Consider the following 27,762-nt stretch of genomic DNA (forward strand, 5'->3'; position numbering starts at 1 on the left):
GTGAGTACACTTGTATGGGCACACACACATCTGGTCATGTGCATGTGGAAGCCTGAAGCTGAAATCAGGAGTCTTCCTTGAAGTCCATCTTCCTCTTTAAGGCATCTCAGCTGAACCCAGAGCTTGCAGTTACAGCAGGTCTAGCTAGCAAGCTCGAATTAGGCATCCTCTGCCTTCGGAGTGCAGGAGTTTCAGGTGGGACACCACACCCACCTGCCATTTACCTGGGTACTGGGGGATCTGAACTCTGGTCCTCATGCGTGACGCCTGTGTGGCAAGCACTTTAAACGATAAGCCATCTGTCCAGGCCTAACATACTTTTTCTAAGAGCAGATGGTCACCTAGGCTGTGGTTGATAGAAAATTCAGGACACTATTTTTGTCGCTTCACCCGCAGAAGTAAGAGCCCACATGTCACTCAACAGCAACCGCATCTCTGCGTCAACAGCTCTGCGGCTCAGCTCTGATGACAGAGAAGCCTGGCCTGCCCTTTCTAAGGTGATACTCAGTTACTTCAGGCTGGTGGCTGGCATTCACCTTTCTCTGTTTCTTTCTGGACTCACTAGTTCTCACACTCTCAGCTTATCGGACTCCCGTGGAAGGGGGCTGTAAGTCGTCTTGGAAAGGTCTCCTTTTTGTCATGGGCTCCTGATGGCAGACCAGTACGATGGACTGGATCGACGCCTCTCAGATAACAGCCCCAACCTCTGTGAACTGTATCTCCTTTCCAGGGGTGTCTTGTTACGGCACGCGGGGATCAAGTTGGGTCAGCTCGGCCAAGCAAACTTTTCCCACGAAGTTCGTTGTATTCTGCCACTTGTCTGGGCCTCTTAGCAATATTTGCTCACTGCCTCAAGGACACGGCAGATTCTAAAAACACCTTCCAGGCTCATGTTTCTCCCCCTCTTTTTAACACCCACCTGAAGCTCCAAGGTTAAGGCCAGCCTGCCCTTTCTCTCGGGAAACTTCTAGGACACAGGATTTCCCATGTTATTGTCTCTAAGCTTGGTGCAGGATGTTCAATACCATTTTTATAGCCATGGCTTAGGCATTCCATCCAGGATCCAATATTCTTGCTGACATGTTCGATTGCAGTGATATACTATTCTCTCCCCTTAAAAAAAATACCCCACAAGTGTCTCAATTCTTAGCACCGTTGTGAGGATGGCGGTGAGGCCACAGCAGACGGCAGTAAGGCAAAACTCTAACATGTTCCCCATCCCGAAGCCAAATTCCCAGTTCACACAGACATCTCTAAACGCTTCCTTTGTGGGTGAGCTGCGGATGGGAGACCCCTGTAGACCCTTACCTGGGTAAGGATGCATACTGCCTCTCCATCCCTTCAAAGCGGAGGCTGTGCGCGCTTCCATCTGGACCCTTTCCAGACACCTGTGGAGAGAAGAGTAATTAGAGCTGCAGCTCCGTTATACACCCTGGTTACCGACAATGCATCTCAAAATCATAATCAGTGCACAAATGCTGCGGCCGCCTGCCAAGAATTCAACCTGGGGGAAGCGAGCTCGCACCCGGCATGGCTACAGACCCCTCTGATCCAGCTACAGACGCCGCACGGGACAACAGTCATTCCTTTCCAAAAGGGCCGCTGTTAAGTCAACTCCTTCCTATTTCCATCGCCAGAAACGCTCTATAGGGCGTTCTCTCTCCATTGCCAAATTGACATTAGTTTTTTAGCACGGATTTAGAATTACAGGGAAACTGAGCCAAAGGCAGAGTGAGCTCCCACATACCCTGCGCCTGGGTCGCTCTTATTTTAGGAAGGTACATTTCTTACAATTAACGAATCGATATTGGTATATCACCGTTACCTAGGCTTCACAGCTTATTCACATTTTTACTTGATGTACTTTCTGTCCCCAGGATCATATCTCAGGTGCTATATCACGTTTAATCATTGTGTTCTCAGAGGCACCCTCCTCTTGGCTCTGTTTAAACTTAAAAAAAAATTATCCCGTGTGCATGTGTTTGTGTGTGTCTGCACATGCCCTGCTGCATGTATAGAGGTCAGGGGACAAACTGCAGGAGTTCATTCTCTTCTGTCTCTGATTCCAGGGATTGAACTCAGGCTTGGTGGTAAGAGCCTGTCTGTTCTCATGCGCCATCTTGATGCCCCCTTTGGCTGTGAGTTTTAAAAGCAATGTGAGCCTTTCTGGACTAACAGGGATTGATGATAACTAAATGTTTACTGCCCAGCACCTACAAAGCCTTCCTGACACTCTGATCTTCATCAGGTTCTGTCCCTTATGAACAACCACTCGGAAGCTGTGAATTGTTTTCCTGTAACATCGGTCTTTGTAGGATTTGTCGCTTCCTGTGTTTACCTCTTCACCTCTCGGAGCTTTTCCCCTCAGCCTCTGAGGTCCTCAAGTGACTAGATCCAGAAGGTTCCCCAGAGCGTACTGGCTTGCTGAAGAGGAAGGCTGTCTACCTCATCCTTCTGTATCCATCACACCAGTCCGCGGGATGGACACACAACAGGCCCAGGGAAAGCACTTCCCCAGTGGCTGGTGGCTTACCCATGTGAGCACATACGCTGTTGCGGGCCACTAAATGTGCTCACTTTTATGCTAGGGTGGCCTTCATACAGTGGGCCTGGAAAGGGTAGACTGGAAACTGCTGCTATGATAATTGAGTAGAGAGGAGGAGAGTTTGTTAGAAAACAGGAAACAGCAGTGTTAAGGTCAGTGGCAGAAACTAAGGACTATCTAGCAACTGAAATCATTTTTTTTTTTCTTGCCAAGAGTCTTGGGTCTCTCTTCATCTCTGCCATCGCATGTTGGGTAGGATGTGTGCATACATGCATGTGCTGCTGGTGGGGCCTGGGGGGAAGAGATGCCCCAGAGCATATCTGCACAGGCAGGCAGAGTAAAACTCCGTCATCTAGTTATTGCACAGATTTATGTTAGCAAAACATGGAAGAGAGGTAGCAAAGTTATTTTTCTTTAAGATTTTCATACATACAATCATAATCAACCCCATTTCCCTCCTCCAGATCCCTTTGTGTCTCCCATAACATGACCCCTTCCCAACGTCATTATTTCTTTCTCCTTCTTTCTTTTCTCTCTTCCCCTTCCTTCCTTCCTTCCTTCCTTCCTTCCTTCCTTCCTTCCTTCCTTCCTTCCATCTCCTCCTCTTCCTCTCCTCCTCTCCTTCCTTTCTCTCTCTCTCTCTCTCTCTCTCTCTCTCTCTCTCTCTCTCTCTCTCTCATTATTGGAGACAGGATTTCTACATGCTGCTTTGGCTCTCCTGGAACTTGCTCTGTAGACCAGGCTGGCCTTGAACTCAGAGATCAGCCTGCCCCTTCCTCCCAAGTGCTGGGATTAAAGGCATGTGCCACTGACACCCAGCTTCCTCCTCTTTCTTAAAATAACCCACTAAGTGCTGAGAAGAAGAGATTGAATGCTCAGTACAACTGAGTTTCCTAACAGACCAGGGACAAGGATGGTGACAGATAGATAGGTTACTGATGTGTGAACAGCAGAGAAATAAGTGAAAGGTAGGATTGTGGTCCCCAGTTACTCCTGTCCATGGGTTTTGTTGTGCTCTTTGAGATAGATTCTCAGTGTGTAGCCCAGGCTGTCCTTGAACTCATGAAACTCACGAGTGCTTGGATTCTAGGTCTACACTACCAGAACTGGTTTGTTTAGTTTTTAGGTTTCCTTAGGAAGAATTCTTGTTAAACTAGTGTTGAAGAATATTAATAATGGCTGTTGGGAAAACACCATGCTTATGAATCCTAGCATAGCTCAAGACCTTCACAAATCACCCTTTACTTGTAGCCTTCAAGCTACTATGTAATACTTTTAGCAATGTCATCCAGAGTCAGGCTGGCCTCATGAGGTGACTTGGGGTGCTACCCCTTGCCTGGTGCAGTTCTGGGGAGCTATCTATCTAACAGGCATTCTAGACTCAAGGAAACGAAACATAATCCTTATCCTCAAGGAACTTTCTGTCTTATTGGGAAAACAAGCGTTAGGAATGCAGTGAAAATGTCTGCTGGAGTTCCTTCCATCCAGGGTGCTACCATTTGTAGCACAGATGGAAACTGAAGGTATTAAGAAAAGCCTCATGAAAGAGGCAGACCTTGGGCCCGATTTCAAAAATCAGGCAGGATGTTTGCACATCAAAGATCACTCTGTTCCTCACCAACTGGGTATCACTCTGCCTGCCTCTCTGCCCACACCACAGCAGCGCCGTGCAAGGCAATCGCGCAGTTAGCAATCACCCAGCACCTCCTGCATCCTAATACATAGGAGGTGGAGGATTCCAAGTGATGAAGAAAGGCTTGCTCTTGAGGAGGCAGACCTGCAAACGATTATGCTCGATGACATCATGCTAGAATGGAAGTCTGGGGAAGGGGGCAGCACCTGGGAGAGTTGAAGACAGCTTCAGAGGAGTGTTGAGGCTTCCTTCACAACTGAATATGAATGAGGAGCTTTTCTGGGGAGAAGAATGAAGGAGGAGCCATAGGAGGCATCCTGAGCAGGAAGGATAGGCAGCAGTGCTGTTTTCAGGGATGGCAAGATCTGGGTAACGCCAAAACAGAACTTTAAAAACCAGTGTGCTTTTTCCGGCCAACAGAGCTAGGTCTGCTACACAGTGAGTGTGAGTGGTTTTTGTGGCACTGCCGTGGTTTGTGTGTGTGACACCCTGGCCCCCTTGAACATAGGGTCTCTTGAAGGTCTGCATCTTGTCAAGTAGACTACAGATGAGCTGGCAAGTGACCCTCAGAGATCCTTCTGCCTCTGGGGCGAGTGTGTGCCATACCTGGCTTCTTAGATGGGTTCTGGGAATTAATTTAGACTCTCTTGCGAGTACTTTACTTACTGAGTTATCTCCCTCGCTCCTGCAATACTAGTGTATGTGTGTGTGTGTGTGTGTGTGTGTGTGTGTGTGTATGTGTGTGTGTGCACATACATGTGGGTGCACATGTGTGTACAGGTGATGTGCATATGCATGTGGGTGCACATGTGTGTATAGCATATGCATGTGGGTGCACATGTGTGTATAGCATATGCATGTGGGTGCACATGTGTGCACAGGTGATGTGCATATGCATGTGGATACACGTGTATACAGGTGCGTGTGCAGGTATGTGCATGTTGAACACAGAGGTTGACACTGGGTTTCTTACTTGACTGCTCTCCACCGTATAATTGATCCAGGTCTCTCACTGCCTGAATACAGAGTGAACCAATCCGGGGAGTCTAACCGGCATCTTTCTCTGGGGATCCCCGTGTCTGCATACAGAGTGCTGAGCTTAGTAGGTGTGGGCGGCTCTCCCTGCTTGACCTGTTCCTAGACGCGGAGGATCCAAACTCCAGTCCCCCGCGTGTGTAGCAGTGACCCACTGAGCACCTTGCCGGCCCCTCTCCCCTGCAATGCTCTTAACAGACTCTTCATTGAACAAATCTGGGTTTATATCAAATAGGATGGTTCGAAGATTTCCCCTACACCTCCGCTCAGACATATGGTTAACTTCCTCCATTATCAATACCCCCAGCCAAAGTGGTGCAGTCGTGACCACCCTAACACCATGGTTACAGGTTACATGGTCACAGGGTTCTCTCCGTTGTACACTGTGTGGGTTTGGATGATTGCGTGACATGCAGCTGCCATCATAGTCACACATGTAGCCTCAATGCCCTCAAATCCTTTGTGCTCTGCCTGTTCATCTATCTTCCCTGACAACAAGTATATGACATCATATGTCATCGGGGATATGCAAATTGAAATCATATGTCATTGGGAATATGCAAATTTTTGCCTTCATGGTTTTAACTTCCAGAATGTCATATAGTTGGAATCATACACGATGTAGCCCTTTCAGATTGGTTTATTTTACTTGGTAATCTGCATTTAAGTTTTCTTCACGGCCCCCCCCCACCCCCCGGCCCCCTGTTGTTGTGGTCTGATAGCTCATTTTGTTTTAGCACTGAATAATCTCCCTCTCTCTGGTTCTATCTAAGGAAAGGCTCCTTGGTTGCTTCCAAGTTTCGCCAATTACAAACCAAGCTGCTGTAAACATGAGTGTGCGGGTTTTTGTATGGACGGAAGTTTCAACGCCTTTCAGTAAATACTGAGGAGGGCAACTGCCAGATCATATGGTTAAGACTATGTTTAGTTTTACAAGAAAGTGCCAAACTGCCTTGTCACATGCACTCCCTTCAGCTCCCAAAAGTAGAGCTCCTGTTCTCTGCTTTTTCAGTAGCTTTTGGTGATGCTATATTCTGGCCTTGGACCATTCTAACAGGCGAGGATGGTATCTCATTTTAACTTGCATATTCCCAATGACTTATGATGTCATAGATTGCCACTTGTGTATCTTTGGTGAGATGTCTGTTAACATCTTTGGGCCGTTTTAAATGGTTCATTCTGTATTGCTGAGTTTTAGTAATTTGCTTGCAGATCTGGCATGGCCGTCATTTATCAGATGGATCTCTGGCAAACATCCTCCCCTATCAGTGGCTTGTCTTTGTAGTACCTCAACAGTGTCTTTCCTAGACCATAAGTGTTTCATTTTAACAGAGTCCAGCTTCCTGATGTCCTTCACTGGGTTGTGCTTCTGGTGTTATTTCTAAAACGTCACCACTTAGGTCATTGAGATATTCTCCCGTGTTGTCTCCAGGGAGCTCCATGGTTCCTATGATTCCTTATGTTATAGTGGGGAGGATCCTATGGCCATCTGAAGCAGAGATGATAAGGGTCTAAACCAGGGGATTTTCCAAAGGATTAAACAAGTGACATAAGGAAGTTAAGAAGGTGGGTAGATAGGATTGACTGTAGAGGAAAGGGAAGGATCTGTCTGGAATAATGCCCAAGTCTTCAGCTTTAGTGATATGATTGTTTGGTAACTTTTATTCAATATGATAAAAGAACAACAGAATTAAACTTTAGGGAGTAAGGAACATTTAGGCATACTAAAACACTTGAGACATTTGAGGGAAAGACCTAATAGGCAGCTGCAACTTAGAAGAGATGTCTGGACTAAAGACGTAGAAATGAGAAGTATCTAGTATCTCAGGTTTGAAGTCTCAGGAGAGAATGCCCTTGTCACAAGAACAGAGAAGAAAGGATGTGCAATAAGAAAAGACAAGACTGTCAATAAAATTCATGGAAACATTCATTAGGAGGCAGGCAAATGAGGCTGAACCAGGAATCTAAGGAGTAGTTACTTCAGAAGGGAATCAGTAGAGAGTGATGTCATAGAAACCAAGAGAGAAAGGGGAGGGGAGACAGCTCATTTGGGAAGATACTTGCATTGCAACCATGAGGACTGGAATCTGATGTCCAACACTCATATAAATAGTCCAGGAAGCAGTGTGTGCCTGTAATCCAGGCACAGGGAAAACAGAGACAGGAGGATCCCCGGGTCTTGCTGGACAGCCAATCTAGTCCACCACTGAGCACCAGGTTCAGTAAGAGACCTTGCCTTAAAAATAAGATGGAGAGCTACTGAGATTGCTGGTCTTTGGCCTCTACATTTGCACACCCACAGACAACTGCATGTGTACTCACACACATGCACATACGCACCCATACCAATATCCACACATCAACCCTGGTGCATATCTATCCCCGTCACACCCATCAAGAGATAAGAATTCTACAAAGAAGGGAAAAGCTAGCAGTGTCAAAAGAGTAGTCAGGAAACATTCTAGAGGCAGAGGCAGAAGGATTGCCCTGAGTTTGAGGCCAGCCTGGACGATATAATGAGTTTCATATTAGCTTGGGCTACAGTATGAGACTCTGTCTCAAAACGAATCAAACTCCAATATAATCCACCAATCCTCCCTTCTTACAGAGTATAAGATAAAAAAAAAAGCAAAAAATAACACACACACACACACACACACACACACACACACACACAAAACCTTTCTTAGAATTTCCTTGCAGCCAGGGATTTAACTTGGGGCATAACATCTGAAGAATGCAATAAAACCAGCAGCTATACCTCAGTGTTTATTCTGGCAAGAATGCCTTAAGGTATGCTTGAGTTTCCTCGGGCACTTTTAGCAGACGTACTGTAGCTAGTTTCTGGATAGACTGTACTTTTTAATAGCTGGCTTCGGCGCTGGAAAAAGGAGAGGTGGACCTGGTGGGACAGCTTCCTAATCACGGTGGCTCCAGACATAGATGACTCTGTAGAACCCAAAGCTTCTTGCGGAAGCCGCTCTCTTCGAGTGCTCTGTACTGACGTGTGGCTTAGGGAGTCCTCGAAGTATGCAGTTCCTTATGGTGCTTGTCAGCCTGTTACTATGACTCCAAATGTATTCCTGCTTAACTAGATGACTCCAAATGTATTCCTGCTTAACTAGAGGCGACACTCATCTTGCACTTAGACAGTGACCAGGAGAGGGTCTGAGAAAATACATGTTGGCATTGGCAATGAGATGATGAAGGGCTTTATGGAGGGCGTTGGGTGGATTTACAGGGAACAGCATTCAGACTCTGTTGACAATTCCTGTAGTTTCCCAATAAGCCACCAACTTCTGGTTGTGTTGTTTTATCCGGCCATTCCCACAAAATAGGATTAATACTTGCAAATACAAAAGGATTTGTTACCATTTCCCAAGTAGAGTAACACCCTGAATACTGAGAAAATTCTGTTCTGAGACATGTTGGTTAGTAGACAAGATGGAATTAAATTTGTATTTCATTATTTAAAAAAAAATAGATTTGACTTTGTTTCTCCTTAATTTGTTATTATGGAAAATCACCGAAAGATGGCCTCTGTTAGCATTTCTAAATATATACATAAACTTAATGCTATATAGAATTTTTTTCCTGACTTTATTACTGGCCTTTTTCTGAACATTGACTACATTTCAGAAATGTGGATTTTAATGGATATATAATATTGTATTATATAGATAAATCATAATTTGTCTATTTTACTCCTGTAATTTGATCAGTTTTTAATACCATGATTAGAACAGTAGTGACAGAGATTAGTAAACTGGGCACAAATATTCTTGGAAACAGCCATAAGTGGAGGGTAGGAAGTGACCCAGAGGGACTGCCGAAGAGACGCCAAGTTTAAGACGTTCTTAAGTCCTCAGGAAGTGAGGCCACTTGAGGAAGGAGTGAGGGGACAGAAAACAGGCCCAGGCATTTATAAACTCATTTCTCAGCTTGCTCTTTGCTTAAAAAGACTCAGAAATATTCCTGCTTGAAGAACTCCTTATAAGGAAATTTCCCTCATCACACACACAAAAAGAAGGTCAGTGGCTTTGATCCAATTAATTTTTTAAGCACTTTATCTTACTTGAGATCGTGCAGTGGTTTTTTTTTTTTTTTATATAATGACCTAAATATAAACCTGATAAAAACAATCTTGATTTAAGCCATAACAGAAACCTAGCCTTTCACACAACAGTGTAATGTTAGAGCTCACGCCTGGATAGATTTATCTTTCTTTGACTGATCCAGCCCAGGAAGTGAAACTTCTGGAAGCTTACTCAAAACATGGAGAGCACATATGTTGGTGCATTGGCAGGTGGTAGCTCTCTCTAGCAGGATTAGGAGAGCCCAGGACCAGCCTATGACAGGGCTTGGGAGGAAGATCTCCTAATCAAGAAGCTTTTAGTCCCCTGGAGTTCTCCCAGTTCCACACACTCAGTGTCTGCTGCTGGCTGGAGCATTAAGGGCCTTGGTTAAAGAAGCTATTAGCCTCTCCTCTGCAAAAGCGAGGCGCTTGCTGCTTACATTCTGGGTTCCTTCAGTTCATATGTATTTCTGGCCCAGCATTGCTAGAATCAGCAATTTCATAAAGCAATATCCTAAAGAGGCCATTGGCTCTTCCCATCTCCCCATTTGCAGATTAGTGTTAGGAAATAGAATGCCCTCACTAACATTTTCTTAAGTAATTTGTTAAAAAACAAAGGCATAAGCCACACAGGATTTTCTGCAAATGTCTGATGATGAGAAGTGGAAACGATCTGATGTGTAAAATGCATCCCAGTTCTATAGGTTAGGACACATTTTTTTTTTTTGTCAATATTGTAATTGATGCCTCCTAAGCCAATTTTCTCAAGGGAATTTAAAAGCCACGGTGATGGAAAAGACCACGTAAAGTTGTAATGTAGCTTATTCACCTATAATAACATCCTCTTTTACGAAGATGTCGTACTTAGAGCCATTACAAAAAAAGTGAGCTTCCCACTGCCAGACACATCCTACGATTAAGATGCGAAGTACGGAAATTCAGATGTTATTTAAGGAAGTATGCCTTTCATTTCAAGTTGGTATTGTGACAAACAGAGCTGAGCAGTGCCACACATTTCCTTTAGTTCTATGACTCTTGCATAGTTACAGGTTTGGTTAGAAGATGTTTACAGGAATCGGCGTCATGAAAACTTGGAAAAAGCTAGAGACTTGGCTTTGAGCTTTACTAGCCTAATGCCACTTTGCTAAAATGTTACATGTTCAGAGGAGAACTAAGTGCAACACTCGGAACAAAAATCACTAACCAAAGCAGGTTGTTTAGTAGTTTCTCCTTGGCAATGGAAAGTGTGTTATGCCTGGGCTACACACTCACAAATACGTGATCCAGAGAGGAACACACACTCGTTCAAACCATTATTTCTGAAGTGTTTGTTTTCTCTAATTTGATTTCAGTAATTTTGTCAAATAACTGGGTACTCAGCTTATAGACTAGCACAGAACATCTGCTAGTTAGAAAATACGGCAAATAATCTATTTTAAAAATAACGCTGGAGTGAGCTTTTTAACCATTCCGTGCCCACATTTTCTTTCCTTGAAAACATCACAAGTTAAAACAGAAATTCTTGAAGTCTCCTCTAGCTTGTAAACATTTGTATAAGTTCCATTGCGTGTAGTTTCCATATACACCTTGTCCATGCACACCTCATTAGCACAGTAACTGTACATAGGTAATTATGATTTCACAACCGAATGACAAAGATAGCCACATAATCTGTAATCTGTTCTGTATTATGAAACCCTAAACTACTCATTGAGACTGAAGCATGAAATCTTACATTAGCACTATCCATGTACAAGCTGTGTGTACCCTGGGTCATGGCACCTTAATAACCTGAACGATCTCTGCTATGATTGTCTTCCCAGAAAATAAAATCAGACATCTCCTGCCAGCTCTGTTTGTGTCTGGGCATAAGATACAGTTTCCATAGAAACCATGATTGTGGATACAATTTTACAAATTTGGCTTCATCTCTGTGATGCATGTGTGCGTGCCTGTGTGTGTGTGTGTGTGTGTGTGTGTGTGTGTGTGTGTGTGTGTGCCTTGCCAAAAGCTTTAAGAGCAAATTCTGGCTCTGTGTCTTTAATTAAAGAACCATACACTATTTCTCATTTCCTTTCCTCCATCTGTCTGCCTACAAATAGAGATATTGAAACACTTGGCTGAGACATCAATTCATACTAGAAAAGACCTGATGAAAAGATCAGGGAAAAGGTATGAAGATAAGCATTTCCAAAGAAACCTAGCATTCACCTATACTGTGTCTTCTACAGACACAGTGTGGGGGGTTGGTAGAGCTGAAACAGCCTGGATATACACACTACTGTGCAACATTTATTTCCTTATCTGTTGTTTCACACTGGGTCTTTGATGTGGGTCACTGTTTCTCCTGGTTTCATTTTCCAGCATTCTGTGATGGGCCCTTTACTCATCCAAAGAGAAGTGAAGTTGACCCTCAAAATATGTCCAAATATTAAGTGACATTATTTACCCTGAGTGTCTATTTCTCGATTCAGCTGATAAAGGGTTTTCACTCATCAAACCTTCTAGCATAGTCCATATAAGCCTTCACCTGTAAAGATGAAACATGTAAACACACGTGAAAATTTCAGCTCTTTCTTCATAATGCTGACCTTTTTCTGTTTTTGTCAGAGGACAAGTTCTAGTCACTTCCCCCTACAGAAAGAAAGGGCCCTATGGGACATCTACAGTCTAGGTGGCGAGTTACAGCCAGAGTTGGCATTTCTCCCTCTGCCTTATTCACACACAGAGCTGAGCATAAAGAACAACTCAGGGACTTGCCTTGGGCTCAGACAGTGAGAGAGCCGGGCTTTGAACTGAGGTAGTCTGCTTCCCAAGGCAGCATTTCCCCACTGCCTCTTATTTTAGGCAGGGAGTAGCATACTTAAAGATTTTTCCTTTTCCCAAATAAAGGACTATGACCAGAGACTTGATCCTTCTCGGCGAACCTTTGGAAGAAGCCATGGGAAGGAGATTCGAAGTTGGGCCTATCTGTAAGCACCCGATTTATCATGATCTTCATAGCCATAATCACAAACAACAGTGGCCATAAAATACTCATTGTACATGGCTGCAGGCAATCACATGCACATGCTTGGTTTTTTGTTTAATATAAACTATTTCTAGTAAGGCGCTATGCTTTATAGAATAGCCTAGTTTATACACATATCTTTAGATTATTCATAAGTGGTTATTGGTCTATTAATACAAGGCCTCATACTGGAAGCTTCATGTATGCTGGGATGATGCCTCCTTTTCAGACCATTGCATTTTCAGGGCCTGAGATACCACTTTTTAAAGAGCTATTACTTACAGAATTAATGAAAGAGAAATGTCAAGCATGACCTCAGAAGAACTCAACAGATTGGATTAATAGATCCTATAACAACTAGTTAGGTTTTTTAACTAAAACCCGTTAAATAGTAGAAAAACTATTTCCAACCCGGTTTTCTATCTTTGGGTGTGATGTGCATATATACACACGTGCTCATGAATGTGTGTTTGTGTGTATGCACACAGGAGTGTGTACGCGTCATGGTATTCATGCAAAGGCCAGAGGACAACCTCAGACATCAGTTCTTGCCTGCTAACTTGTTTTGAGACAGTGCCTTTCTGTTTGTTCTTCATGGCTTGCGTAGGCCATGCTAGCTGGCCTGCAGGCTTGCCTGAATCCCGTTCCTGCCTCTCACACTGCCACTGGAGCGCCACTAGGATTACAGACATGTGCTGCCGCACCAGCTTCCTCTGAGTTCTGGGAATTTGAACTCAGGTCCTTTGCTTATGTGGTAAGCCCTTTACCCGCCAAGCTATCTCCCCCAGAGAGAAAGACACATTTTGAAGGGGGCTTTGTCACAAGTCCTGTTCCGCGTCATGTTTTGTTTACACAGACTCATTGTTTTCATATCCATTTAAAAGTAACAAACTGCCAACACTCTTATCCAGATATCAACTTGGCTCTGGAGCACTACTTAAAACTACCAGGAACCTTAATTTTGTAATTGATATAAGTGACAGAAGATTCCTATAAGATCCAAATAATTTAAGCCAGGGGAGCAAGTTTTTCCAATGGGTGAATTACCGAATACACTGGGCATGGTACCATGGCTCTGAGTGGCTGCTTCAGAAAGTATCTATTTAATTAATAAAGTCATATCCATCTGACCTCTAATGCTGGACTCAGACAGTCATATTACACTAAATTTATAGTAATCAAGTTATTTTGTGATTGACCTCTATCCAGTGAGTTCAAGTACTAGGAAAATGAATGAAGATAGGATGAAGTGGAAGGAAGAATTACCCAGAAAGCATTCAGAAAATAGATGTTCTTATGTCAAAATCTACCTAGAAAAGAAAACAAAACAAAATACAAATACACACATATAACTCTATAGTTAAAAAAATTAATCATAACATTTTCAACCTGTTGGCCTGCTATTCAAGACCTTTACTAACCAACAGTAACTTGCTTTGCAACTCGATCTTGCTCATTCAATGATTCAACCCCATCACACATTTTCTGGATGCTGGGCATGTACTTTCTGCCTGGTTCTCTAGTCTTGGTAGCTCTTATCCAGATCAGAATAATGCCATAAACATTTAGAGGCTCCTTAAGAGCTGGATGGGTGAACGAATGGAGTGACAGACGTGGCCACGACTGGCCATGTACATATTAAAGGCACAAAAACCAACGGAACATGAGTGGCGATCGAAAACAGAGTATATGGAAGTGGGTTGTAAGATCATTAAACACTGATACACAGAAAAGAAAGCCTGGAGAGAGAGGTGGAGATTCGGAAAGGAAAAACGAAAACCTCCAGAGAAATAAGGCAAAAGTTGCAGAAGAGAATGGGAATTCCGGGCTCTGCTACTGCAGTCTACCCCCGCTCTCTAAGCACGCAGGTCATTCCTGTCCTAAATTTCTCTCCCTTAATCAAATTCTTCAGTCCATCAGAAGACTATTCCTGCACCAGGGTAGGAAATATGAACTTTGTTCTTCTTATTAGATGCAGACATCATCTTGGTTTCAAAGTCTTCAAAATGTGATTATTTTAAGTCAACATTTAAAGTTAGATTTGATATAATCATTTAATTGGGCATTGATTCATCTACATAGAACTCATTACTGAATTCTTCCATTTCACCAACAGAATTTCCTTCCAAATTATCCTTTATCTAGAGGCTGGAAGTCCAAGTGCGATGCAAACTTTGCCAAAATCAAAAGCTTTTAGATTGTGAGTGCTGGCTACACAGAGACCCGCGGAAGATCGCTGAGGAACGGTGCATGCTTGCCAACCGCCAGATATGACTGCTTTCCGCATAATTAATGTCGTTCGTGCTGCTCAAGTACCATTTCCATCCTCTAATCATTTCCATTAATAGAGGAAGTCTCTGCAATAATTTCTGCATCTTGCAAAACCGCAGTGGCTTCTAGACACCTTTTAATCAAAATCATGACCATGGGTGACGGGAGGATGGGGAGAGATATCACTGCAGTCCCGGCTTACATTTGCTTTGTCATTGTTTCCCGTCGCCCCAAAGTGTCCAAAAGGCTCATTGCGTTGACTGTGATTGTGTCAATCAGACCTCTGATCTGATAGCGCCGTACCTTAATGGATGTATTCCAAATGTATATGAAATGAATATGTTAGACAATTTAGCTACAAAAATAGTAACACAAAATATTTTTTGAAGTGGCAAACAAAGGATGAGCAGGTGCAGACAGAAGCTCCATCCTGTGAAACATGCTGATCATACAACACTTGAAAACTGAAGCTTGTAGCAGGAGGAAGGGATGGAGGCCCAGCTGCAAACCGGAACCTCAAACCTGACAACTCACAGTAGTTTCAAAATTCTGCGGTTACAGAAATCAAGAGCTTGGCTCAGTGTATGCAATTATGCAGACAGATAAGAACAATAACAACTAATGTCACTTCAAGTTTCTCCCAGGAGCCCAGAGATGAACACGGCGCGGTAGTGGAGGGGCAGCCCTGCAAGGGTGGGGTGGGAGCATTGGGAAAGCTAGGGTATGGTGGCAGATGGGACAGATGTGAAATGGACAGATGTGACACAGAGGTCACAGTTAGTCTCTAGGAAACCTAGGACTTCCCTATCAGCTGAACACAGACTGAAATGAAGAGAGTTCAGATGTAAGGAGACGGGCGCTGGGTGTCATTTTCTGCCCTCTCTGGAGTCACCTTGGGTGCAGGGAAAGGAACCATCAAAGCCTTTCCTTTGCCTAAGATGGCTTTGAAGACTTCACCTGAGTCGCGTCCACCCGTACCTGACTGGCTTTGTGGGGTTTACCTGGCAGAATGTGATGTGTCTGTCACGTGGGCAGGAAGCTCTTGCCCTGTGCAGTAGCCTGGGGAGTGGTGAATGCTTTGGATGGGGGACTGTGTTAGAGATCTTATTTAAGTTTGAGAAGCAGCTCCTTACATCATGAAATGGTGTGTGTGTGTGTGTGTGTGTGTGTGTGTGTGTGTGTGTGTGTGTGTGTGTTTAATAGCTCCTGATAAACAGATGAAATAGGTCATGTGTGGTGTAAGCTGCCACTTTCTGAAGAGTCTGGCAGGTACTAAGGAGAGGCCTTAGTGATCAGTCAGGGCTGGCTTTGGAGGGTAGATACTCATGGGCCATCATGAGCTTGGCAGGGCTGTTCACACACCTACTTTCTCTGTGGGATCAATACCAATTTTCAAAATACCTGTCCTGTTTTTTTTTTTTTTTTTTAATTTTTGAGACAGGGTTTCTCCGTGTAGTTTTGGAACCTGTCCTGGATCTTGCTCTGTAGACCAGGCTTGCATCAAACTCACAGAGATCGGCCTGGCTCTACCTCCCAAATGCTGGGATTAAAGGCGTGTGCCACCACTGCCTGGCCACCTGTCTTGTTTTAAAAAGATCACAACTGCACTGTTCATTGTCTCCTTCCTACATAAATACAGAATGAGTGATTCCTACTCGGGTACCGCAGTCACAAAGGATCTTGGAGTAATGGAAGGATATTCTTCTGTGTCCTCAGACATATGGGTATAGTTGTCTTGATCAAGAGAAAGGTAGGCACTGAGAATTCAACATGAAACTAGATTGTTCTTAGATGAGGGAGGCTTATTGGGACAGGTCAGAAAGACAGTGCTGTTCAGTACCCCCATTCTTAAGGTGTGCCCCAACTTGATTGATTCTAACTGAGAAATGCATGAAAATGTCTCATGGAACTGTGAGGGGGTGGTCTTGGCCTGAGTGGGGGTGCCTAGTAGTGCTCACTGTGTAGGTGTGAGCCTGCCTCAACCACTTACTGCCCATGTGATCAAAATGCAAGTTAACTTTTAAGCTTCTTTTTTCTCATCTGCAAAGCTGTTAATCATAGGACCTCTTCAGATGGCTGTCATGAGTATTAAACAGTATGATACACGTAGACCTCAAGGTATCTATCATATATAGTCTACTTGTGGGCTCAGTGCAACTTTTCTGTTGGTGCAGTATTGTTCAACCTGGCCTTTCTCCTGGCAAGAAAAATATCCAAGACAATTTCTTCCCTGCCCCCTAGATTTATTTCCATAAACCTTTGATGAGTTCCCCTAAGACATAGATCTCCTAGAAGATTCTTCAGTGTTGTATAACCACTCCCAGGGAAGATTTCCACCCTGTAGGAAGCTTCTGAAGCAGCAAGGCAAACAACTCAAATTAGATTCAGTTAGACCCTGAAACTGACCAGATTCACTGGGCCCCTCCCTGTCAGAGTAAACAATAAGAGTTGAAAGTCCCCTCAGACAGAAGGAAGCTGAGCTGCCTGGAAGATTCTGAGAGTAGACCAGCTGCCTGGAGGAAGAGAGACCAGCAGAGCTGCCTGGAGGAGGCTCGGACCAGAGTCACCTGAGAAGGACCCTCTCCAGCCTGTCCAGCCTCCTGCAGGCTCTGGGGTGTGCTTAAGCTAGCCCTAGGCCTAGCCTTAGCTCTAGCCCCAGCTGCCAGCCCCAGCCCCTAGTCCCACTCCAGCCCCCAGCCCCCAGCCCCAACCCTAGCCCCAGCCCCAACCCCAGGCCTGAGCCCCAGTCCTAGCTGGGACCCAAGGCCCCAGGCCCAGGTTGGGGTGGGCCTTGGTGACACAGCCGTCTTTGAGTCATTTCTGCTCCTGCAAGTAACCCCTCACCCAAATTCCTGTACATAAAACTCATAGGTTGACCAAGTTGGACTTTGATCTGTTGTGGGCTCCATGTCTGGGATGAATAGATGTATGTGTGTATTGTGTAGCCTCAGGAAAAGTTCTGTCATACTACGTTCAGTGATACTGTTCCAAAACCAGCATTTGATGCAGAGAGAAAGAAGCTACGGAGTTACTACTTTCATAGGAATTATCCAGTGTTTTAATAACGTTTTTCTTCATCATCCGTCTTTCCTGGATCATAAGTGCGTTGAGAATGAACAGTCCTATCTTATTTATACTGTAGCACTTCTTTTTGGAGGGGGAGGTTTAAGACAGCGTCTCGCTCTGTTTTGCTGGCCTGGAACTCACTGTGTAGACTACACTGGCTTCATATGCGTGGCACCCTGCTTCTCCTTTCCAAGGGAAGGGATTACAGGTGTGCTCCACTGCAGCCAGGCTTCTGTGTCTGGCCATCTATTGCTAAGGCTTCTCTTCTGGCACATGTTGCATGCTCAGTAAATAAAGACTAAAGTAGAGACCGACAAAGTAATCTTAAAGATAGGATGTAGCTTAGGCAAGCGGAGAAACACATAATGCTCAACCACCCTCAGACAACAGACTTGGATTAATTTAGTTAATCTACCTTCAGAGGCTGATGGCATCTGGGCACAATGCTCCAACTCAGGTGGGAATATTCACTTCACAGATGAAGTCAGGAGACCATGCTTAATGTGATTTATGCATTTAACAGAATCGATGCAAAGCAGGCATTGTGGGACAGCATTATGGAACTCTTTGGGCTTAAAGGTAAATACAGTGACTGTGTGTGCTGTCCTCATGCTCAGGGGGAGAGAATGACCGCAGCATAGTTCTGTGCACAGGGAGATCGAGCCCACCTCCACCTCCAGACATCAGCTGCAGGTCCTATATTCCTGTACTCAAACATCAGCAGTGTTTTTTTGTTTTTTGTTTGTTTTTTTTCCCCAAGGTTTAGCTCTGCAGAAAGGTAGACAGCCCATCATTGTGTCTCTGAGTCAGAAAGTGTCTTAGCATCTGTGTTCAAGGACATGCCTGTTCAGATGTATTCTTCCAGAGAAATGAGGCTACAGACTACAAAGGGGAACATCATGGAGCATATAGCAGGCAGACAAGACAGAGAAAAGGGGGAAAGAATCTAACACTTGAAACCATTATTGTAAGCAAAGAAATAAAACTCCAGCTGGGGGCAGCTAACAACTGAAATGTTCCAGTGCTATTAGATCATTTCTCACACTTCTGGAGAAGGCTTTTTGTCTACTTACTTAAAGGTCTAGTCCTTACGCTCTGGAATAGCATGACTGTTGAGTAGAAAGCCATCTCTTTGAACTATCTGGCACTACTTTGCACTGGTTTGTTGGGCTCAATTGGAGAATTGTGAAGTAACTTACAAACGTTAACCTAACGCCACTAACATCTTTAGATGTCGGCCAAAGAACATGCAGGGATCTCTACTCATCAATATAATGAAATTAAGAAAAGCGAAAATTTAGGATGGATATTGCAAAGAACTTTTGATGGTGTGATCCATTAGGATGAGGGATAATTTCCCAGGGGGGAGTTGATTTATATGTTAGAAAATGTATCATGCTCATTCATAACGTATTTGTGACAGATGCAATGCCATGTCCACCTATAAATCAGATTTACCTTCTGCATGATGCCCTGGAGTCCATCTTCCTGAAAGCTATGCTTATGGGCACTGACCTGGGAGAAATTAAAATCCAAAGGGCCCAATTACTGAAAATCTTCAATCATTGTAATTGGACTTCAGTATGGAAAATATCACCATTTTAATCCAAGTCACTCGGAAGGAAGTTGAGTAAGCTACATCACCTGACTGTCAATTGGCTCCATGCAGCCAAAAGATGCATCTCCCAGAACGTCTTCCCCAGGGACCATGAGAATCTTACTCTTACTTCACAGGCAGCAAAACTGCATAAATTGTACCAGCAACCCACAAGATAATTACTGGCCAGATGAAGACCAATGACTTAAACTTACAAGGTTCATAGGGGGAGCATCCTTTTCAATTTGAGACCTTCCACTGGGAACAACTCATCCAAACAAAGAGTGAGTTGAGTCATCTCTTCTTGGGAACCGAGACGAAACACACCATAACTCAGAGAGCAGTGAAACTCCAGTGAGTAGGAGCAGGAGAAGGCAGTGAGCTGGAAAGAACAGGACCAGACACTCTCTTTCCATTCTTGGGAACATAGGAGCGTGTGCTTCAAAAGGTAATGAAATCAGTTTTTTAGAGACTCAGAATTTCAATTAGCCTTCTGTACTTTCAATGGTGCATAGTTCAGTTAATGGCTGGTACTTCCTCGCCTACCCTTCACAGTCCTGCTCAGTGAGAATTCAAATACCTGTCCAGATCTCTCACTCACAGACCAGGTAATTGACAGAAACCAAACTGAAAAAAACCCATGCAAAGAGAGTGAACTCCCAAAGGGGTTGATACCCATTCCTGGTTTCATTAGACTTGTTGCTATGTCTTTATCAGACTCTGGCTGACTATTTCTCCATCCCATCCTATGGGTGAATCCAACAGAGCGCTGGTGGCAGGTTGACAACCAGGACAGAGCACCAGGGAATGTGCTTTAGTGAAGACCCCATTCCTACCTCAACATCGCCCAACACTTGCAAGTGTTTCTAAGTATTTCTAGGAGTCATTGAAACCAGACACCATTAAAAGTAGGAGAGCTGGGTTACTGCCTAAGGACTCACATCAGAATAGCACGGACTTTAGAGCCACCTCATCCATAAAGGAAATGGCCAAGGCCCTGAAAAAACTTCTTCCTGGATGCTGTCCTCAATCACCCTGTTCCATTTAAATAATGTGAATTAAAGAAAGCATTAATAGTCTCGGAGATTTTAATGGCAAACACATGTTATGCTACACATAAATATCCCAATAGTGGCTCCATCACTGTGTGTAATTTGACCTGAATACTCACAGATCGCAATAAGCAATACTAGTCATGTGGCTTTGTATATCCAATAACAAAGTTACAAACATCTCAAATAGTTCTGAAATATGCCATGACATCTCCTTTGGGCCTATATAGGATACCCAAATATGGAGCTGAGGACTGATTTGGGCCCTATTTTCCATTCTGCTGGTTGGAGCAAATTTTAAGGACAGTTACTTAAGGATGGAATATGCTCTTAAAAAATATAGCTTATTTATTTATAGGTGGATAGTCCATTGTGTTGTCATAGTAACATCAGAAGGGAGAAGGGCATATTTAATTACTGAGCAATACACTTATATGGTAGACATGGAGCCAAAAGATATGCCCTGCTGTAGACTGGAGAGCTCATGAGCCACAATTTTAAGTCTTGAAAATCATTGCCATCCAAAATCTGACCTTAGACAGAATATAACTATAAACAGTGTCAACCATGTTTGAAGGCTTTTATTTTATTTTATTTTTTATTTATTTAATTTTTTTTGTCAAAGCTTAACTACACCATATTGTAAATGTAGCTTAGAAAAGCAGAGATAACAGCTGTGGGTAAGAATGCTCAGGCCACCCCTTCTTGTTACGTTCCTTGTTTCTCCTTTTCTGTTTACTCTGAGCCTTCCTCACAGCTTCCTCCCAGTTCTGCCTCTGACCTTATTCCTCCCATACTTGCTCACATGGTTCCTCCCACTGATCCTCCAGCTTGCCAAGCATTTGTCTCCTGGTTCTTACATCCTGGGGTTCTACCTGCCCTGGGAATGCTTTGCTCCACATCATCTGCTCCCAGGAACATTCCCCGACCACATTTCCAAAACAGCGCTCCTTGCCTAGCCTTGTGTGCTAGTCTTAGTCTAGCCTTGTGTACTAGTCTTAGTCTAGCCTTGTGTGCTAGTCTTAGTCCAGCTTTGTGTGCTAGCCTCTTAGTCTAGCTTTGTGTTTCTCCACGGGCCACTATTTACCCGGTAGTTGTTTTAATATCTTCCTGTGCTCACAGAGACTAACTCCACAGAGCTGGGACTCTGTTTGCTTTCCCCATCATTCTGGATGATGCTGGAAGACATGCAAGAAGCTAACACTGAAGTGACATAGTTATACATCACTCTCCTAAACATGCTGTCTCCTCTCATTCCTCGTTCTCCTCTCTTATGCCTTTCCAGTTTTCTTTCTTCTCTTTCCAGAGAAAAACCAATAAATACAGTGAGCCAATATAAGCGCTCTTTGTAAATGCTTTCACTAGATTTCACCAGGGAAGGCTGGCTCTGATTCATTTTCCATCTCTTAGAACGTTCTACACTGGAATATTTACTTTGTTGTCAGCTTAGTATTTATTTTTGCAAATTTGAGAATCATTCTGGTCACCAAAGGTGAATCAAACTTTACATTTTCTGTTTCTGAGTTTCAAACTAAGCAAAGATTTTTTAAATTTCTGTTTTCAAATTACCCTGAAAATAAAAAGTATCTTTCCTCCTCCCACATGCTTAATTCTCACTTATGACAAAAAGTGACTGGGAGAGCCAGAGCGGTGGCATATATCTGTAACCCCAACACTTGAGAGGTACAGATGGGAGGATAATGAGTTCAAGGTTAGCTTTGGCTACATTGTGAGATCAAGGCTAGCTGGACTATACCATCCTGTTTAAAAAAAAAAAAAGGCCAGAGGTAAGAGGGTCAGAGAAATGGAAAATAGGAAAACAGGGAAAACAAACTTTTATTTATATATTTTTTTGTTTTGAATTAATCTATAAAATTTTTCATAGACCAAAGCTGTCTGGTATCTGGTAGCAAGAAGAGTTAAACAACCCATTTCAAGCTTCCGTGTGGAGCCTGTCTTCTGTCATGAAGGAAGAAGGAGTCTAGCTGGGCACTGAGGCATCCTGCTCACCAGTCCCCGAGTTGGCTTGTTTTATTTATGATCATTATTTTCCCTCTACTTTCCTTTGGGAGAAGAAAATGCAAAAATTAAAATTTATAAATTCAAAACATCCACATCTTAAAGAGAATGTGTCTAATATTTTCCTTGAGTGAAAAAAGTGGGCTGGGCTTATTTTCCTTCCTTTTCTTAGGAATGGAAGTTGAAACAGTGATTTTGTGTTATTATAACACTCATCATTTCTCTCTCTAATTTGGATGGTTTTTAATAAAGCTCCATTGATTCTACTGAAAGGGATCCCTCCTGGCAGAAGCAGAACACACACACTGATTGCTAAATACGCAGCAATTATCATATTCAGCAGCACACTTTAATATCTTATTTATAGATGTATCTATGTATAATTTGCTTTAATTAAGTTGCATTGATTTTAATGACAGGAGCGATCCTCAGAGAAGGGGGCTGGTGTCATGGCTCCTGGCCTGCCAGCCTTTAAGATCTAGTCTAACACCTTAGTGGCCTTCTGTGGGCTCCAGCAAATCCATTCCCAGCCACTAAAGTTTTGGTGAAAACTTTAATGTGTCAACACTTGGAATTCACCCTTTTGATCACAGGGGGTATGAGTTAGAGCGGAACTTTGTGCATAGGATTGCCAACTTCATCTTCAAATGGCTTTGCCTGTATATAATTTCATCACCATCACAGCACTATCTATTATATGTAGACAATCATTCTCTGTGTGTAGCCAGCAACAGCATTTTGGCACTGCAAGGACTTGTAGCCACATTTCCCCTGTATTGCCAATAGCATCGGGTGTCTCTCGAGGATCCTGGGAATTGATGCATTTTTGAATTCTTGATTATTTTTCACACTCCCTCCAGGTGAAAAGTTCTGGGGAAAACTAGAGCCAGGAACTAATAAGATTTGCCCTTTACAACACCCAAGTTAAAATGTGTGTATGTGTGGGTGCAGCATCCCATCGCTTGTGAGACATAACACAAAGAAACATGATGAAGCTGACAAGTATATTTTTAAAGGCTCTAAAATATTACTCATCATGACCAGAAACAATTTCTCTTTCTTTGTTATTGGATGAAGATATAGGCACTGCCTTTACAAATCTTTGCACCTCGGAAGGTGCCAACATTCATTTTGTAGAAATTATCCGTGTTTGGATGCCAAGGCATGATCACAAAGGGAAGCTCGGGCCACAGCTATGCCGTGCATCCGCAGAATCTGGTCGCCATTTTTCACTCTCTGATTATTGCTACAAGTGTTGATTAATAGTGGTGCTCACGCTGCTAGAATGCATTTCCCTGGAGGTGAAGAAAACATTCAAGGGGGGAAAAAAACTCAGAAAGAAGGAAAGATAATCATCAAGCCATCCTTCCGCTTCTCTGGAATAACCCTGTGGAGGGCGTGCAAATCATGGCTCCTGATGATCTGGTTAGCAGCGTCGGAGACATTTCACTCAGAACATCATCCATATGCATCAGATCACCAATTTGTCAATCAGTTTATAAGGCAATTAAATGTTCCCTAATCCCCCCTGCTTCCCTTTGGGAGAGGATAAAATGATAGAAGCAGCGGGGCTCCAGGAGAAGCGCTAGGACATTTCATACCCAGTGACTCTCCTGGGTCTCACTGCCCTGTCTGAATGCTGCGGTACAGCCTCCGTGACAGCGAGCAAGCCTGGAATTTACCAAGGCTGATTGCCTTAGTACTTATTTTACTCACATCAGTAATGCCATTGCTTTTATCCATGGAGGGAAACTAATGAATTGAATTTAGAGAGGGGGAATATTTCCTAATAAATACAAACATGTAAAAACATAGGAAACATGTAAAAACAAGGATGAAGATACAGTGGGGGATGGCGGGCTGACAAGGTTGCTTCAAGCTGCTCAGACTTTAGCTGGATCTAAGGTCTGTTGTGAGTTGTTTAGACCTTAGGGCCTTAGAGCTTGAAGGCTATCAGTTTCCTTTGTCCCAGCTCTGTGAGATGTTTTCCGGCTTCCTGTTTCTCTCCCTGGGTGGCTTTGCTTATCATTAATCCCATGGTGTGTTTTTGTTCTCCTAACTCTTAATCATCTCTAATGAGGAGCAGACCAGCAATGGCCACCTTTACAGTTTTCCTCTTGATTTAAGTGGAAAGACTAATTAGTATAAATTATGGCCAAAGAACTTGAATATCTCCTATGAGTCGGAAGGAGGCAAGCCAGCAAGCTTCTAGCATCAGATCCTCCAGCAGAGCAGGCACGCTTAGCTCTTGCAGGCGCAGACAGATTTGGGAACCAGGTCAGCTTTTCCATAGATTCTTGTGCAAAGGCCATAGTCTACATGCAGTTATTGCGATCTTACCCTTCTACTTATAACCTGTATCCGTTAACATCCCACGCTCCTGCACTCCTTACTTATCTGACAGTAGTGACTATCAGGTGGGGTGGTGTGTGTCTCTAGATTCCCCCTCTTCCCTTCCTCAGTTCATCTTGAACTCATCTTGCTCAGCCTTGTCTCTGTACGGCCCATCCAGGAAGAAGTTAGTTGTTTGGTTTGGTTTTAATCCCTCGGTAGGCCATTATGAAAGAAAGGGATCCAGCTTGACTCTTACCCTGCTTGTTATCCACAAGCCAGAGATGTGCTGTCCCACTCTGAATGTCTCTGTGTCAAGTGCCCCCTGAAGATGGCGAATCTTTGGTCATTACAGTCATAGACTCCGAACTCAGCCACTGCACTAACCAGAGCATACTGGACCCGGGAAGGAAGCAGGCAGAAGAGGAAAGGGGGACTCAAACTAGAAAATAAGGAGTCGATGAATTTCTAAATCATTTTACAGCCTCTCCGAGTCCTTACTATTACTACATTGACCAGGTCCCTGTAAGGTGGCATTACATGAAAATGAAACCAAGGTTATCCTGATGCTGGCACCTACTCCTCTCTGAGAGTCCTTGTGGGTAGCAGAAGCCAGGTCTCCTGCATATGAAGAGAAGACACTTCTCCATACTCTACCAGCAACTTCGGTGTGGCAGGGAGCAGTCAGCCGAATCTCTAATGAGCTGCAGCTGTAGGGCTGGATGTACAGCATTTCCTTTCCATATGTTCTGGTGTATTCTTCTCCCACATCTCATGGTGATGGAGATGTGTATACCCCGCCGACAACATTTCTTATTTTGTGCAGCGTTGGTGGGTCGCACCCTTCTTTGCTCGCCTCTACCAAGTTGGCAGTTGGTATAGTTTCTCTGTGATCTGGTATTATCTTTCATTTGTGCTACCAGATGGAAGCCAGATGGGTAATTGTAGCCAGAGCTTCTGCTTTAGGTCCACCCCAGAGCCCATGGGCAAGGGCCTGTCAGTTAGCTGACTTGAAAATGGCGCTTCAAAGAAATACTCCTCAGAACTGTATGCATCTGTTCCCTGCTCTAATGAACTTGAGAGAGAGAGAGAGAGAGAGAGAGAGAGAGAGAGAGAGAGAGAGAGAGAGAGAGAATGAAAACCTGTGCAGACAAGCTTTTACTTAACTAGATGTTACATTTGTAAGGAAGAGGGGAAATGACCGTAGAGTGTCTTGTGGATGTCAAACTCATTTCCAGCTAATGGCACATCCAAAAGCCACCAACTCAAACAGCCATGTCAGTAGAGAGAGTGAAGGTTAATCAATACATTCCTTTTTCTGTGATAGAGTCCTACTTCCTGAAGGGCAGTTTTTACAAAACGTTTTCTGAGGTTAAAAAAAAGAGAGGGGGAAAATAACGGAAATGCAGGCATGTTGGAAGGCCCAAAGACTCCTAGGGAACACAGGCTACAGCAGAATGAAGGGAGCGGAAAGGTAGAAACATCTGGTGTTAGAACTCACCCTTAATCTGGTCCTCCTAAACGGATGCCTCCATTGTCACAGCAGACAAGTTACATTAAAAAATACCCTGACACATTATCTGGTTGTTTCAAGTGTGTATTTCAGCAGTTCATTACAAAGTTTATTTTCTAAATTAACGACAAATAAAGTGGATTTTTTCCATCCATTTGCTCACATAATGCTGTCAGCTATTTTTTTTCCCCTAGCAGACATCAAAGCAGATCCTTAGTCTATGCCTGGCTCTCTTGCAGGAGAAGTTATGATAAGTAGTTATGTGTTTCCTGAGGTTACTATGGAAACACTTTCTTTTCAGGTCATCCATTTACAAAGATAACATTTGCATTCAAATATGTTGGAAGTTAATTCTTTTTAACTGTCAAGAGAGGTCATGCCATCATATACAAGGCTATTATTTCAAACTCCATGAACACCGATTGACTTATTCTAGAAAAATACCCTAATAAGGTGATCACCCTATAGGTGTAATTGCTAGCCAGTAACGTAGCGGCTTGGACTGCTGTCTAAGAGAGTAGCCAATTGGCAAGAAAACATTAGCACTGAGTAGCAGATGCCATTCCCCATTTGCTAGTTTGTGTGCTTGAGTTTGTGTCTTTTCTGACATAGAGGAAATTGGAGGTAAACACAGAACTACAATAGATATATGCCTTCTCTGTGGAGAACGCCAGAAGAGCATGCCTCAGTTTACCCATTTGGGCCATCAAGAATCAACTCGGTGAGCATTTTTGAGAGGTGGCAAAACACTCAGCATGAGGCTAGGTAAAACACAGGGTTCAAATGTGCACAAGCTCTTGAGTTAGTTGTGACCTGGTGGTGGGTAGGATTCGTATGTGTTTTACTTCCTGGTCTATACAGGAAGTTGTGGAGAAGTCCTGACAGGGAAGGAGTGATGAGTCTGGAGCAGCCGAGGAAGACTTTGTGGAGGAGATGACATATGTATCATGACTATACCTTTCTTCTAGCATGGCTCATGGGCTCGCCATTTGATTTCTCTCCTGGATCACTCATGTAGATCACTGGCTGGGATTATAGAATCTGGCTGTTTGTAGGGGACTCTAGAAAAACAAAAAAACTTGTCTGTCCATACACTCTGAAGAACTTGTCAAAAGCAATCGAATTGTCTCTCGTGCAGCAAGGGCCACCAGCCACTTGAAAGGTAGTAAGATGAGGAGAAGAAGACATTTCCATGCATCTGGGGAAATATGCGTGAGTAGGAAGGATCATGACCTTCCTCTTTCCGAGAGAGAGGTGAGGGTCATGTTCATGATTCCAATCGCATTTGTTAAGCATGTGATCTCGATGGGAATGGCCTCATGGGTGGGCAGTGGGAGAAGGGCAGTGGAGATAGAGATTGCAACGCCACAATAAAGGTGATGTCCTTTGCCTGCCCTTTTCCATGGAACAAAAGCAGCCGGGTCTAAGGAGTGACCTCTAGAAGGTTTTATATGGCAGAAGGGACCTGGTAGCAATGTCTTTACTGTCTTGGTCTGTTATCACCATAGAGAAGACCATTAAACAATGCCACAGTCTACTGAAATGGAAATATTAATGACTCATTTTATCAGCCCCTCAAAGCATCGTCCACCTATATAAAAGAAGCAAGAACTAA

General features: G+C 43.6%; 1 protein-coding gene across 1 annotated transcript in view; it reads right to left on the reverse strand.

The window, feature by feature from the left end:
- The window catches only part of Pard3b (par-3 family cell polarity regulator beta), a 993,468-nt gene that overhangs the window by 57,097 nt on the left and 908,609 nt on the right, over positions 1-27,762 (reverse strand). The window contains exon 22 of the mRNA XM_028891309.2: positions 1,309-1,388. Within this exon, the coding sequence (XP_028747142.1) occupies positions 1,309-1,388 (80 nt within the window). The remainder of the gene's footprint in view (positions 1-1,308; positions 1,389-27,762) is intronic.

Source organism: Peromyscus leucopus, chromosome 13, assembly GCF_004664715.2.
Source record: "Peromyscus leucopus breed LL Stock chromosome 13, UCI_PerLeu_2.1, whole genome shotgun sequence".
NCBI classification, from domain to species: domain Eukaryota; kingdom Metazoa; phylum Chordata; class Mammalia; order Rodentia; family Cricetidae; genus Peromyscus; species Peromyscus leucopus.